The 14,984-nt window shown below is 36.0% G+C and overlaps 1 protein-coding gene across 5 annotated transcripts in view; it reads right to left on the bottom strand.

The window, feature by feature from the left end:
* Positions 1-14,984, bottom strand: part of NUCB2 (nucleobindin 2) — a 79,199-nt gene that overhangs the window by 21,930 nt on the left and 42,285 nt on the right. For 4 of the 5 annotated variants that reach the window (XM_030917519.1, XM_030917520.1, XM_030917521.1 and 1 more), the window contains 6 exons: positions 14,331-14,434; positions 12,984-13,169; positions 12,709-12,799; positions 12,070-12,128; positions 11,879-11,971; positions 8,342-8,431 (listed from right to left, as the gene is read on the bottom strand). In XM_030917519.1, coding sequence (XP_030773379.1) covers positions 8,342-8,431; positions 11,879-11,971; positions 12,070-12,128; positions 12,709-12,799; positions 12,984-13,169; positions 14,331-14,434 — 623 coding nt within the window. The remainder of the gene's footprint in view (positions 1-8,341; positions 8,432-11,878; positions 11,972-12,069; positions 12,129-12,708; positions 12,800-12,983; positions 13,170-14,330; positions 14,435-14,984) is intronic. The other variant, XM_030917522.1, reaches the window with a different exon arrangement.

Here is a 14,984-nt window from a genome sequence, read left to right as displayed (position 1 = left end):
TTGAACTCGGAAGAAATCCAAAACCTGAACAGACCAATAACAAGTAATGAGATCAAGGCCATAATAAAAAGTTTCCCAGCAAAAAAATGCCCAGGACCCAATGGCTTCACTACTGAATTCTACCAAACCTTTAAAGAAAAACCAATGCAAATCCTACTCAAACTATTCCAAAAACTAAAGGAGGAAGGAATACTTCCAAACTCATTTGACAAGGCTCGTACTACCCTGATACCAAAACCAGACAAAGTCACATCAAAAAAAGAAAAGTACAAGCCAATAGCTCTGGTGGATATTAATGCAAAAATACTCAACAAAATAATAGCAAACTGAGTTCAACAATACATTAAAAAGATCATACATCATGGCCAACTGGGATTTATCCCTGTGATGCAAGGATGGGTCAACATACACAAATCAATATGATATATCATATCAACAGAATGAAGAACAAAAAATCATATGATCATTTCAATTGATGCTGAAAAAGTATTTGAAAAAATTCAACATCCCTTCATGATAAAAACCCTCAAAAAATGGGTATAGAACAAACATACCTTGATATAATAAAAGGCATATACGACAGACCCACAGCTAATATCATACTGAATGGGAAAAACTGAAAGTCTTTCCTCTTAGATCCGGAACACAACAAGGATGTCCACCATCACCACTGTTATTCAATGTAGTACTGGAAGTCCTAGCTAGATCAATCAGATAAGAAAAAGATATAAAGGGCATCCAAACTGGAATGGAAGAAGTCAAACTATCCTTGTTTGCAGATGATATGATCTTGTATTTGGGAAAAACCTAAAGACTCCACATACAAAAAAACTATTAGAACTGATAAATTTAGTAAATTTGCAGGATACAAAATCAACATACGAAAATCAGCAGCATTTCTATATGCCAACAATAAAGCAATCTGAAAAAAGAAATTTAAAAATTAATCCCATTTACAATAGCCACAAATAAAATTAAATACATAGGAATTAACCAAAGAAGTTAAAATCTCTATAATGAAAACTATAAAACACAGATGAAAGAAACGGAAGAGGATATCAAAAACTGGAAAGATATTCCATGTTCAAAGATTGAAATAAACTATGTTGTGAAAATCTCCATACTACCCAAAGCAATCTACAAATTCAATGCAGTTCATATCAAAATATCCAACAACATTTTTCACAGAAATAGATAAAACAATCCTAAAATTTATGTGAAACTACAAAAGACCTAGACTAACCAAAGCAAAAAGAACAAAACTGAAGGAATCACATCATCTGACTTCAAATTATCCTACAGAACTATAGTCACCAAAACACAATCGTACTGGCATAAAAACAGACATACAGGCCCAATGGAACAGAATAGAGAACCCAGAAACAAACCCACACACCTACTGTAAACTCGTTTTTGAAAAGGGTGCCAAGAACATACATTGGAGAAAATACAATCTCTTCAATAAATGGTGCTGGAAAACTGAACATCCATACGCAGAAGAATGAAATTTGATACCTATATGTTGCCTTATACAAAAATCAAATCCAAATGGATTAAAGATTTAACTCTAAGACCTCAAACTATCAAACTACTACAAGAAAACATTGAGGAAACTCTCCAGAACATTGACCTGGACAAAACATTCTTGAGTAATACCCATAAGCACAGACAACCAAAGCAAAAATAGACAAATTAGATCACATCAAGTAAAAAAGCTTCTGCAGAGCAAAGCAAAAAATCAACAAAGTGAAGGGATAACCCACAGAATGAGGGAAAATATTTGCAAACTATGCATCTGATAAGGGATTAATAACTAGAATATATAAGGGGTTCAAACAACTCTATAGGAAATTATCTAATAATCTGACAAAAATGGGCAAAAGATTTGAGTAGACATATCTCAAAAGAAGACATTAAATGGCAAACAGGCATATGAAAAAGTGCTCAACATCACTGACCATCAGAGAAACACAAATCAAAACTACAATGAGATACCATCTCACCCCAGTTAAAATGGCTTTTATCCAAAAGACAGGCAATAACAAATGTTGGCAAGGATGTGGAAAAAAGGGAACCCTTGTACACTGTTGGTAGGAATGTAAATTAATACAACCACTATGGAGAACAGTGTGGAAGTTCCTCAAAAAATTAAAAATAGAGTTAACATATGACCCAGCAATCTTAATGCAATCTTAACCCAAAATAAAGAAAATTGGTATATCAAAGAGATATCTGTGTTTCCATGTTTGTTGCAGTACTGTTCACAATGGCTTAGATTTGGAAGCAAGCCAAGCATCCATCAACAGATAAATGGATGAAGAAAACGTGGTGCTTATATACAATGGAGTATTATTTCAGCCATAAAAAAATAATGAGATTGTCATTTGCAACACCATGGATGGAACTGGAGGTCATTACATTAAGTGAAATAAGCCAGGCACAGAAAGACAAAGATCACATGTTCCTACTTATCTGTGGGATCTAAAAATCAAAATAATTGAACTCGTGGAGATAGAGAATAGAAGGATGGTTACCAGAGGCTGGGAAAGGTGTGGAGTTGGGGAGTGGTGGGGACAGTTAATGGGTACCAAAAACAAATAGAATGAATAAAACCCAGTGTTTCATAGTACAACAGGGGGGCTACAGTCAATAATAATTTATTGGACATTTGAAAATAACTAAAAGAGTATAATTGGATTGCTTGTAACACAAAGGATAAATGCTTGAGGGGATGGATACCCAATTTTCCATTATGTAATTATTACACATCGCATGCCTCTACCAAAATATCTAAGTAACCCGTAAATATATACACATACTATGTATGCACACACAATAAATTTTAATTATTAAAAAAAAAGAAAAAACTTGTCTGAATACACCTTTTCTGTATAGATTCAATTTTTGGAAACGTTTTAATGTTTCACATACTCAAGATAAGAAAATTAAAATCAACAAGACAGGAAAATCCTAAAACTTGAATAGAAAAACAGAAGTAAATAAATAGTACTTTTATTTTAAATGAATAAAATAACCCACGGAACAGAGAGGAAAAAAATGAACTAACCCAAGTAATTTTTGATCATAGTATTTGTACAATATGCCTTCAAGTTAAAAATAACAACGACAAAATCTTTTTTTTTTTTTTGAGACAGTCTTGCTCTGTCATCCAGGCTGGAGTGCTGGGGTGCAATCTCGGCTCACTGCAACCTCCATCTCCCAGGTTCAAGTGATTCTCCTGCCTCGGCCTTCTGAGCAGCTGGGATTACAGGAATGCGCCACCACTCCCCCTGCTAATTTTTGTATTTTTAATAGAGACAGGGTTTCATCATGTTGGCCAGGTGTCAAAATCCTTATATCAGGTGATCCGCCCACCTTGGCCTCGCAAAGTGCTGAGATGTTACAGACATGAGCTACTGCACTGGCCCCAACAACAACAAAATCTAAACAAAATTTAAAGTCTTATTTAACAGAGGCATGGATTAGTATTTTGAAACTTCTTGTACATTCTAGGATTGAGTGAATAAATGAAATATTTTGAAGGAAAAGGGAGTTAGGTTTTGCATGAAATATGGCAAAAGATAGAATGCTAAGTTGAAATCAAAGTTGTTGCACATATGTTCATTGCAGCACTCTTTACAGCAGCAAAGACATAGAATCAACCTAAATGCCCAACCTAAATTAGTAGATAAAGAAATGTGGTACATATACACCATGGAATACTATGCAGCCATAAAAAAGAACGAGATCACATCCCCTGTAGGAACATGGATGAACCTGGAGGCCGGTATCTTTAGCAAACTAATGCAGAAACAGAAAACCAAATACTGCATGTTCTCACTTATAAGTGGGAGCTAAATGATGATAAACACATGGACACATAGAGAGGAACAACACACACTGGGGCCTATGGGAAGATGGAGGGCAGGAGGAGGAGGAGGATCAGGAAAAATAACTAATGGGTATGAGGGCTTAATACCTGGGTAATAAAATAATCTGTAAAACAAAACCCCATGACACAAGTTTATATATATAAACTATATAATAAACCTGCACACGTACTCCTGAACTTTAAAAAATTAAAATGAAAAAAAAGAAGTCAGAGGTGTTGGATTGCAATTGGAGATATCAGTGTAAATTCATGAGTTTTAATATATATTGATAGATATGTAGAAATGAATATTATATAGGTGTGTATATGTGTGTATCTGTGCATGTATGTGTGTACATATACACATCTATATTACATACATACTCTTTTAATTCCCCAGCTCTGTCATCTGACAAGACCTTGTAAGCAATGACACTGCAGTAGCAAGGAGCACATCCAGGGCCCAGATCTTGGTCTGTAGTATCGATCTCCACTAAAAGGAACCAGGGCTCCTCAGAAAAATGGGTTATTCTGGGTTGGGTCAGGGAAAGGATAAGTCTTGAACATCCTGATATACTACAACTAAGAAAGTCCCCAAAGAATGATTTGGACATGTCAGAAGGACACAAAAGCCAGTCTAAAGAAACTCTCACTGGCCAAGTCTGGGACAATTTGAGTATGGAAACAATGATGGTAAAGATTAGAGCTTATTCAATAAAAGAAACCACAAGTCTACACCAATATAAATAGGTCAAGGGGAAGGAATAGCTTTTCATTACAGTAGAAAGCCAACTAACAAATGTAGAAGGGATGATCAGGTTAGAAAATCTCCATTTGTCTACCATCACAGTAATAATTCTAGCTAGAATCATCAATGGACATCATAATACATTCACATATTCTCAAAGTATTTTTTTTAATTTTTTTATTTTTAGAGACTGGGTCTCACTACATTGCCCAGACTGGTCTCAAACTCCTGGGCTCAAGCTGTCCTCCTGCCTCCTAAGTAGCTGGGCCTACAGGTGGGCACCACCATGCTCAGCTCTGATATGTTTAAAGAGTGCACATATTTTTAATGGTGGATTTATAAATTGGTGTTAAGTCTTTTGAAAAGCAATTTTGCAGAAGAATTCGCCCTTCTCTATCCCTCTACTTATATCAGTGTAGACTCGTGTCTTCTTGTTTTATTCAATAAGTTTTAATCCTTATCATCATTATTTCCATGTTCAAATTGTCCCAGATTTGGCCAGTGGGAGTTTCTTCAAACTGGCTTTTGTGTCTTTGTGACATGTCTGTATCATTCTTTAGCGACTTCCTTGCTTTCAGTATATCAGGATGTTCAAGCCTTAAAAACAGACTTAAAAATATTCCCTGGGTCCTGGTAATGCTACACTGAGAATCTACCCTATAAAACAACCCTAATCACATAAAAAGTTTTATACAAACATGTATTTGTAGCAGCATTTTCTTTTTAAAATAGCATTAAAAAATGTAATAATCTAAATGTCTAACCCTGAAAAAATGTTTATATACCTCCATAGCTTTTAAAACAAGGTTTACAAATATTACATGAAAATACTTTTTATGATGTTGAATGAATTTTTTTTTTTTTTTTTTTTTTTTTTTTTTTTTTTTTTTAAAGCTGACTTCTGTCTGGGCACAGTACTCACATCTGTAATCCCAGTACTTTGGGAGGCCAAGGCGGGCAGATTGCTTGAGCTCAGGAGTTCAAGACCAGCCTGGGCAACATGGCAAGATCCTGCCTCTATTAAAAATAAAAAAATAAATAAATAAAAAAAAGATCCAGGCATGGTGGTGCATGCCTGTGGTCTCAGCTACTCAGGAGGCTGAGGTGGGAGGATCACTTGAGCCGGGGTGGGTTGAAGGGGGTGGGGGCAGAGGTTGCAGTGAGCTGAGATCACACCACTGTACTCCAGCCTGGGTGACAGAGCGAGACCCTGTCTTTACTTTTCCTAAAATTATTTAAAAAAAAATTTTTAAAAAAAGGCTGACTTCTTTCCAGGCACAGTGGTTCACACATTTTGGGGAGGCTGAGGCAGGAGGATTCCTTGAGCTCAGGAGTTCGGGACCAGCCTGTGCAATATAGTGAGACCCAGTCTGTATTTATAAAATAGAAAAACAAAAACTGACTTCTGATTCTCTCACTATGGTGGGCTAGACAAGGTACTTTTTAAAATACGAAAGGTAAAATAATAACTTTACGTCAAAAAATCTGGTAGACACCACCTTAACAAAATGATCAAAGCTACCATTACCAGTTATGGGGATCCTCAACATGTGCTTTCTAATAGGATACACTGAGCATCTCTTCTGTGGTAATCAAGGGACACTGTACAACATAGTAGTCTGTCCTCTTGAAAAACTGTTTCAGATTGAAGGAGACTAGAAAGACATTACAACTGAATTCAATGTATCATCTTGGATTTTCTTTTGTTATAAAGGATATTGTTGGGAAAATTGACAAAATCTCACTAAGCCTAGAGATCGGAGAAGAGTACCATGTGTGTAGTATTGATAATTTTGCTGTAATTATATAAGGTAAATCCTTGTTTGCAAGAAATAAACACTCAAGTATTTTAGGTTAAAGTGGCATGATGTGTAATTTACTCTCGAGCAATTCAAAACTATGTATGTACATATATACATATGTTTATATATACATATACATATGTACATACATTACAACATAATTATATGTTATACATACACACACACAGAGATTAAAAATAGAGAGGAGGGAAAAAGAGAGAAAGATAAAGCAAACATAGTTAAATCTGGTTGAAATGTATTCAGGGATTTCCTGTCTATTCCTGCAACTCTTGTAAATCTGAAATTATGTCAAAATGTTAAGTATGTAATTATCTATTGATCTTCTAGTCTACACCAGACACACTAAAGGGAATGTATATACAAATAATTTTAGCATTCTTCTTCTTCACGAAAGTCAAGAAACATTTCAAACGTTAGACAAAAAAACAAAACAAAAAGAAGCTGACTTTTCTGATGTCAAACTAAAAGGGCCAACTGTCCCAATTTGCCCAAAAATGTCTGGTTTTAGCAATGAAAAGTTCCACATCCTTGGAAATTCCTTAGTCCTGGGTAAACGAGAATAGCTGTTCACCCTTTCTCAAACAATTTTCTGGACAATTAAAATTTTAATTTAGTAATCTTTTCAGTTTTTATGTAGAAAAAGACTATGTTCTTTCTTCCATCCATTTTGGTTGGTGCCTCTCAACTATTCTTTTCAAGTTGTCTATGCATTCATTTAAACACAGTTGACTGTGTTACAAGTTGATATACTTTTCTGGAGCAATCTGCCAAGATATACTGAGAAATTTTAAAAATTGTTCATAAATCTTAAGAATAGTTCTATTCCTGGGAGTTAATCCCAGGGAAATCATTATAGATTGCCCAAAAATGTGCAGAGAAATGGATAGTCATCATAGTGTCATTACAGTAAAATACTGGAATTTACCCAAAATGACTAAATGTGGAGAAATGGATATATAAATTATGCTACAGCGATATAACTGCATGTTAGGTAGCCATTTTAAAAATCATGTTTTTGAAGAATGATATTAAAAAGTTTGCAAAATATTGTTAAATTTTTAAAAAATATTTCATCAACATACAAAGTCATTGTTTCAGCATGAAGCCATTTTAAAAAATACATAAATATTACCAGCCTGGTGCAGTGACTCACGCCTGTAATCCCAGCACTTTGGGAGGCCGAGGCGGGTGAATCATGAGGTCAGTTCAAGATCAGCCTGGCCAAGATGGTGAAACCCCGTCTCTACCAAAAATACGAAAATTAGCCAGGCGTGGTGGCAGGCACCTGTAATCCCAGTTACTTGGGAGGCTGAGGCAAAGAACTGTTTGAACCCGGGAGGCAGAGGTTGCAGTGAGCCGAGGTAGTGCCACTGCACTCCAGCCTAGATGACAGAGCAAGACTCTGTCTCAAAAAAATAAATAAATAAATATGAATATATGTATATGTGTGAATTTAAAATGAGACAATACCTTATTTACATACTGTATGCTATATGTGAATATACTATATATACAAACTGCATACTATTCCAAATTAACATAATACAATGCATAACTTGAGAATCTACCTCTGAGCAGTAAAATTATAGGTGAATTCTAATTTATTCTTTCAATGTGTCTATATTTCTAATTTTCAATAACGAATCCTATTTTATACTTTGAAAAAAAGTATAATTTTTAAAAGACTTCTAATTTTATGCAGTGTGATTATCAATAAGAAATAAATTGCTACAAGCTTTCCAAGAAATCAAGTTCATTATTTTATAGTGACATTTATATAAAAAACCCAAGATAGCAAGACTATACATGCAAACATAATGGGGAATAAAAGTTAAAAGTACAATAGACTGACGTAGAAGTTGTTGAACCATACATCTCATATAGAGTAGGTTCTATTACCTCCCAGCTATCTGGCTCCAAGAATTCTTTTTTTTCTGTGGCTTTCAAAAACTCCTCCAGAGTCACCAATCTGTCTTTGTTAGTATCAACCTGATTAAAAGAAAATGTATACATAATACAAAGTAAATCTTTCTCATATTATTTAGACACTATCAACTGTCTTGTAATAGATGCCACTACACAAACATACAGAAATTAGGACTCACCTAACATCCACAGAAACTGGAGGAAAAAAAATAACAGAGCACTCAACATTATACTAGAATTACAAAATAAATATCTTTCTCTTCTATATAATTCAAATTGGAAAATATGAGATATCTATATACCTAATGCCCCCAAAACCACTAAGTTTCAGTCAGCTGATCTGAGTGGTTAAGTGACTGGTATCATCTTCCTACTTTACCATAAGATGTACAATCCCTCTTGAAGCCAAAGTTCTTCAGTAAGAAAAAGAACCATTCCAGAAAGAGGACGGTTTTAGCCAAGAGTAAAGGAGGTTAAACTAAAATGTTCCCAACACTTTTTCTTAAAAAAACACAATTACCTAAATCAAAACTAAAGCTGACAACCTCTCCAAATCCTCTTGCATAGCTGTTACAGCCTGTGGCAAATTTCGTTACAAAGGTGTACTGTATAATGGTCAAAGAAATTCACTTGATAGTTGGGATGTCAGCAGTCAACAGACATCCCAATTTAGCATTTACAGCTCAAAAATTCAGAAGAAAGTTAGTGAAGCAAAATAGTGGGATTCAGTTACCCTGCATATGATGCCTATATCAGAGTTTTTGGCTTAGAGGGAGGAAAGGCAGAGCAAGAACTGCAGAGAAAGGCAAATATTTAAATGAGGGTAGCCATTAGATGGACCATGGACATCTGAGCACAGACTCAGTGGAAGTAAGACCTTGTGATGATTTAAAAACGAGTATTCCAGAAAAAAGAAATATTAAGTCCAAATGCTCTAAAATGGGAACAAGCTTGATGAGAGGTAAACATCAGAAGGCCAGTGTGGCCAGAGGAGAGAGAGTCACAGAGAGCAAGGCAAGGATGAAGTCACGAATCTTTTGGAAATAGGAGGGATTTGGGATCATATTACAAGGGAAATTGCAAGCCATTGAAGTATTTCTATGCATTGAAGTATTTCTATGCAAGAGAGCATGTGACCTGATTTATGCTTTTAAGAGCTTACTCTACCTACTTATGAAGAAGTGTCTGCAGTGGGGTAAGAAACAGAAGCAGAGATGCCAGTTAGGAGACTTGCTTGGACTTCATTGGTATTAAATAGTAGTGGAAGTGGGGGGAAGTGGTCAAATTCTGGATCTGTTTGAAAGATAGATCAAATAGAACTTATAGAGGAAATGCAGGATATGAGGAAAGAAGTTAAGGATGACTTAGCCTGAGCAACTAGATGAATTATGATTAATTTGTTGAAATGAAAAAGGCTGAAGAAGGAACAGATCTGGGTTTGAAGAAGATGTGAGTTAAACACAAGGAGAACTGTCAAGCAGATACAACCCTGGAACTCAGAGAAAGGAGACAGCTGAAGATAAAAATACTGAACTCACCAGCATACACGCAAATATAGAGCATATATAGAGACATGGGACTCCACACTACCACCTAAGGAGAGAATGAAGCTAGAAAGAAGAACACAGCCAAGGGATGGGCCCAGGGCAATGCAACATGCAGAACTTGGAAACACGAAGAAAAGCCAGCAAAGAAGAGAGAGTGGGGTATGAAGAAATTGAGGAGGTGTGGTTTCCCAAAAGTAAGTGAAGAAACCATTTCAAGAAAGAGGGAGGCATCAACTGTATCAAATGTTGCCAAGGGGTCATGTAAGATGAGGCCACTGGACTTGACAAGATAGAAGTCATCCAATGGGAGGATTTTTAAATGGAATGATTGAGGCTACAGCACAGATTAAGACGAAAAGGAAAGGTGAAGAATTAACAGGAAGAGGAAGAATAGACAACTCTTTGAAGAGAAACAGAGAAATGAGGCAGTAACCAGAGGTTGTTTTTTGTTTTTGTTTTTCAGTACTGAAAAAAGGGTTTGGTTTGGTGTGGTGTGGTGTGGTGTGGTGTGGTTTGGTTTGGTTTTGAGATGAAGTCTTGCTGTGTCACCCAGGCTAGAGTACAGTGGTGTAATCTTGGCTCACCACAAACTCTGCCTGCTGGGTCCAAGCAATTCTCATGCTTCAGCCTCCCAAGTAGCTGGGATTATAGGTATACAGCACCACACCCGGCTAATCTTTGTATTTTTAGTAGACACAGGGTTTCACCATGTTTGCCAGGCTGGTCTCGAGCTTCTGACCTCAAGTGATCCACTTGCCATGGCCTCCCAAAGTGTTGGGATTACAGGCGTGAGCTATCATGCCCAGCCCCCAAAAAAAGGTTTTATACCTGATATGCAGTAACATCTTTATCTTTTAGAATATTTTAAAGTAGTTACAAATTATTTTATTCATACTAAAGGCATCTAGTATAATAATCTGGATCAAAAATGCAAACTTCAGCCTGGACAACATAGCAAGACCTTGTGTCTCCAAAAATTAAAAAGTTAGCTGGCAGCCCGGGCAACATGGCAAAAGACATACCGTCTCTTAAAAAAAAAAAAAAAAAAAAAAATTTCAGCCTGGTGTGGGGGCTCATGCCTGTAATCCCAGCCAGCACTCTGGGAGGGCGAGGTGGGTGGATCACTTGAGGTCAGGAGTTCAAGACCAGCCTGGCAAACATGGTGAAACCCCATCTCTACTAAAAATACAAAAATCAGCCAGGTATGGTAGTGCATGACTGCAATCCCAGCTACTCAGGAGGCTGAGGCAGGAGAATCACTTGAACCCGGGAGGCAGAGGTTGCAGTGAGCCAAGATAGCACCACTGCACTCCAGCCTAGGTGAAAGAGTGAGACTGTGTCTCAAAAACAAACAAAAAAGGTTGGTGGCTCACACCTGTAATCCCATCTATAATCCCAGCATTTTGGGAGGCCAAGGTGGATGGATCACCTGAGGTCAGGAGTTCAAGACCAGCCTGGCCAACATGGGGAAACCCTGTCTCTACTAAAAATAAAAAATAAAAAACAGGTGTGGTGGTGGGTGCCTGTAATCCCTTCTACTCAGGAAGCTGAGGCAGGAGAATCACTTGAATCTGGGAGGTGGAGGTTGCAGTGAGCCGAGATCATGCCACTGCACTCCAATGTGGGTGACAGAGTGAGACTCCATCTCAAAAAAAAAAAAAAAAATTAGCTAGGCATGGTGGCTCCAGCTGGTGGTCCCTCCTCAGTCTCAGGAGGCTGAGACAGTAGGATTGCTTCAGCCCAGGAGGTTGAGGCTGCAGTGAGCCATGATTTGCACCACTGCACTCCAGCCTGGGCAACAGAGCAAGACTCTGTCTCAAACAAAACAAAACAAAACAAAACAAAAACACGCAAACTCCATTTAAATATAAATTCTGTATATTTTCCATCTTAAAGTAAGATTTATTGCAAGAATTAAATAATATATAGAAATAATATATTATCTTAAACTTTTAAAACATACCTCATTCATTACATGTTCCCTCATTCTAAGCCTTTCTTCTTCCATTTCTACCATATCATCCTCTTCATTTTTAGGGTCATATACTTTCTCCAACTAAAAAGAAAAATTTTAAATGAACATGAAAGGAAAGAAAGTAACAAGAAAAAAAAGAAAGAGAACAAGAACATTGAATACTTAATAAACTCATTTACCTCTTTAGTAAATAGGGCTTCTAATTCTTGTTCATCCAGGAATCCATCACTATTAACATCTAAAGTTTAAAAGTTACAAATGCAAAAACAGATTTTAATACCTTAGAAAATAATTAAAATACAATGATTTATAAAAGGTTTATAAAAGTACTGATGTAAAGCATCAATAGAACGCAGAAAAGCATTTCTTCTTTTTCATGAAGCTTTAGATCAGCTCAACTGATAAATATGCTATATTTGTAACTCATAATCGTTTGTGAGGAAAGCATATCTTGACCATTTTTTCCAAAAATATAAAGTAAAGCAATATTCTGAGAGTAGAAGTAAAATGTAATATTATAGTATAAAGCCTATCAGATATAACCTAGCTAGTCACAGTATACAGTTTTCAGTTTACAGAGAACTTTGCAATAATTCATATGACTCAACAGTAAAAGCCAGTATAAAGACACAGCTACTGATCTAAAATTTTATACTGCAGGTAAGCAATAAAGACTATCATATTACCCTAGAAGAACTCTAACCATTTACTCTCACTAGATAACTCAATAGCAGACCTTGGCAGAAATCAATTAAGAGGAAAGCAAATCTTTTTTCAAACAGCAGATATAAATATTAATATTTGTATCAAATTGTTACCATGTAATTTGAAAAATGTCTTGGGGTCAAAGTCATTAGGATCCAATCCATCAGTCTCTTCCCATACCTCTTTTAGTTGATCTTTGCTTCCCTGTGAACCAATTTAAAAAAAAATTGCTCAAAACAAAATATAATCTATCTGTACAGACTCAAAATATAAATTTGAGGAACTTTGCATAACAATCAAGATTTCAGTACTAATAACACGATAAAATTCCGCTGATACAAAGAAGTATCTTTATCTAAAAATGGTTTCATAAAGTCACAGTCCTTACTGGATGATTAACTTTAGGGTGATTTTCATGCTTTTTCTTCATTTCTTCAAATTTAGACTCTTCTTCTTTTCTCTTTTCTTCATTCAATGTTTTTAAATATTCTCTCCTTTCATGTTCCTTCATCATTTCATATTTTTTAAATTCTTCATGTCGAGTCTTGTCATAGTGTTCCAGATCACTTGTTGCCTGAAATGCAACAATGCATTTAAGTTAAATAAAAACATGCATTTGAAAAATGTAAATAAAGCCATTCTTGAATATAGCATACTCTTGAACAGAAGTGGTACAGGAAAGCAAAAACATACTGGACTCCTCTTTTTTAATTCTACCATTTAATTTTAGTCAAGTTTTTTCTTTTTTCTTTTTTTTTTTTTTTTTGAGACAGAGTTTCACCCGTCACCGAGGCTGAAGTACAGTGGCATGATTTCAGCTCACTGCCACCTCCGCCTCCTGGTTCAAGTGATTATCCTACCTCAGCCTCCTGAGGCCTCTTGAGTAGCTGGGATTACAGGCACTTGCCACCACCCCAGGCTAATTTTTGTATTTTAAGTAAAGACAGTGTTTCACCATGTTGGCCAGGCTGGTCTTGAAATGCTGACCTTGGGTGATCCGCCCGCCTCGGCCTCCCAAAGCGCTGGGATTACAGGCGTGAGCCACCACGCCCGGCAATTTTCATCATTATTATTACCAGAGATGTAGGTATTCAAATAAACTAAAAGTTCAAAGCTAGCCCCAACTTTAAGAAACTCCTCATAAGCAAGTAGTATATAAGTTGATTTCAAAAAAAAAAGAAGAAAGGAACTGTATCAAATCTAGACAGTATAGAAAACTAAAATAGCTTCTAACCATTGAACTAATCTAATACTTGCCAGTTAGAACTAATTCCATTTACACATAATGTGAGAGGTCCACAAACTCTTATCTAAAATCTCTGAGGCCAGATGTGCTTCAGAATTTTCTACCTTAAAGAAAGGGAATATGGCACATATGCCATATTATGGAATATCCCTGTAGCATCCGTAATCAAACAGACAAGTATTTCTTAAGCAAAATCTATAAATACTCACACTAAGTAGGTTAAATAAAAACTGTAAATAGTATTACTGTAGTTGGTTTATTCAGGTCAGGTTTCAGTTTTTACAGCTTTTGGATTTAGGAATCATGGATAAGGGATTTTAGACCTGTATGTACATATTAATATCTGTATTAATAAGGGTTAAGCTACCTTCCTTTAAAGATCTTCAACAGAATATATAAAAGTTATATTTCCATTTCATTGGGTTTACTTGTCAAATTACAAAACCTCAAAGGCACAATAAAGACAAAACTTTTTGGAATTATTCTCACCGCTTTGATTAGCATATCTAAATCTGTGGATTCAAACTTGTCAGGATTCAGGTGGTTTAGGTGATCAAATTGTTTTAGAAGAGCTTGGTGGTCCATGCCTATATCTGAAAGAAAATGAGAAAACTGTAAATGATCAATTTCTAGAAGCTAGAAAAATTATAATAATTATACATAAGAAAAAGATTTCATATTTATTCCTACAGGATTTTATAAGGAAATACAAAGTTTTAGAATAAAGGCTTATATTTACTTTATGAATATTGCATATGTTATTCTAGTCAAAGGTAGTGTCCTTGAACCTAGAGTGGAATACAATTTAATATGTGTATTTTTAAAAATTCTCTCTCCTTATTTTTTTTTATTTATTTTTTTTGAGACATGGTCCTGCTCTGTCACCCAAGCTGGAGGGCAATGGTGCAATCATGGATCACTGCATCCTTGACCTCCTGGGCTCAAGCAATCCTCCCACCTCAGCTTCCCAAGTAGCTAGGACAACAGGTGTGCATCACTATGCCTGGCTAATTTCCTGTTTTTAATTTTTGGTAGAGACGGGGTCTCACTGTATTTCCCAGGCTGGTCTTGAATTTCTGGCCTCAAGTGATCCTCCCACCTCAGCCTCTCAAAACCTGGGATTACCATGCCTGGCCTTATGCA

Source organism: Rhinopithecus roxellana, chromosome 15 (genome assembly GCF_007565055.1).
Source record: "Rhinopithecus roxellana isolate Shanxi Qingling chromosome 15, ASM756505v1, whole genome shotgun sequence".
Lineage (NCBI taxonomy): Eukaryota > Metazoa > Chordata > Mammalia > Primates > Cercopithecidae > Rhinopithecus > Rhinopithecus roxellana.
The sequence above is the reverse complement of the archived record's forward strand: the minus strand, read 5'-3'. Positions and strand labels throughout refer to the sequence as shown.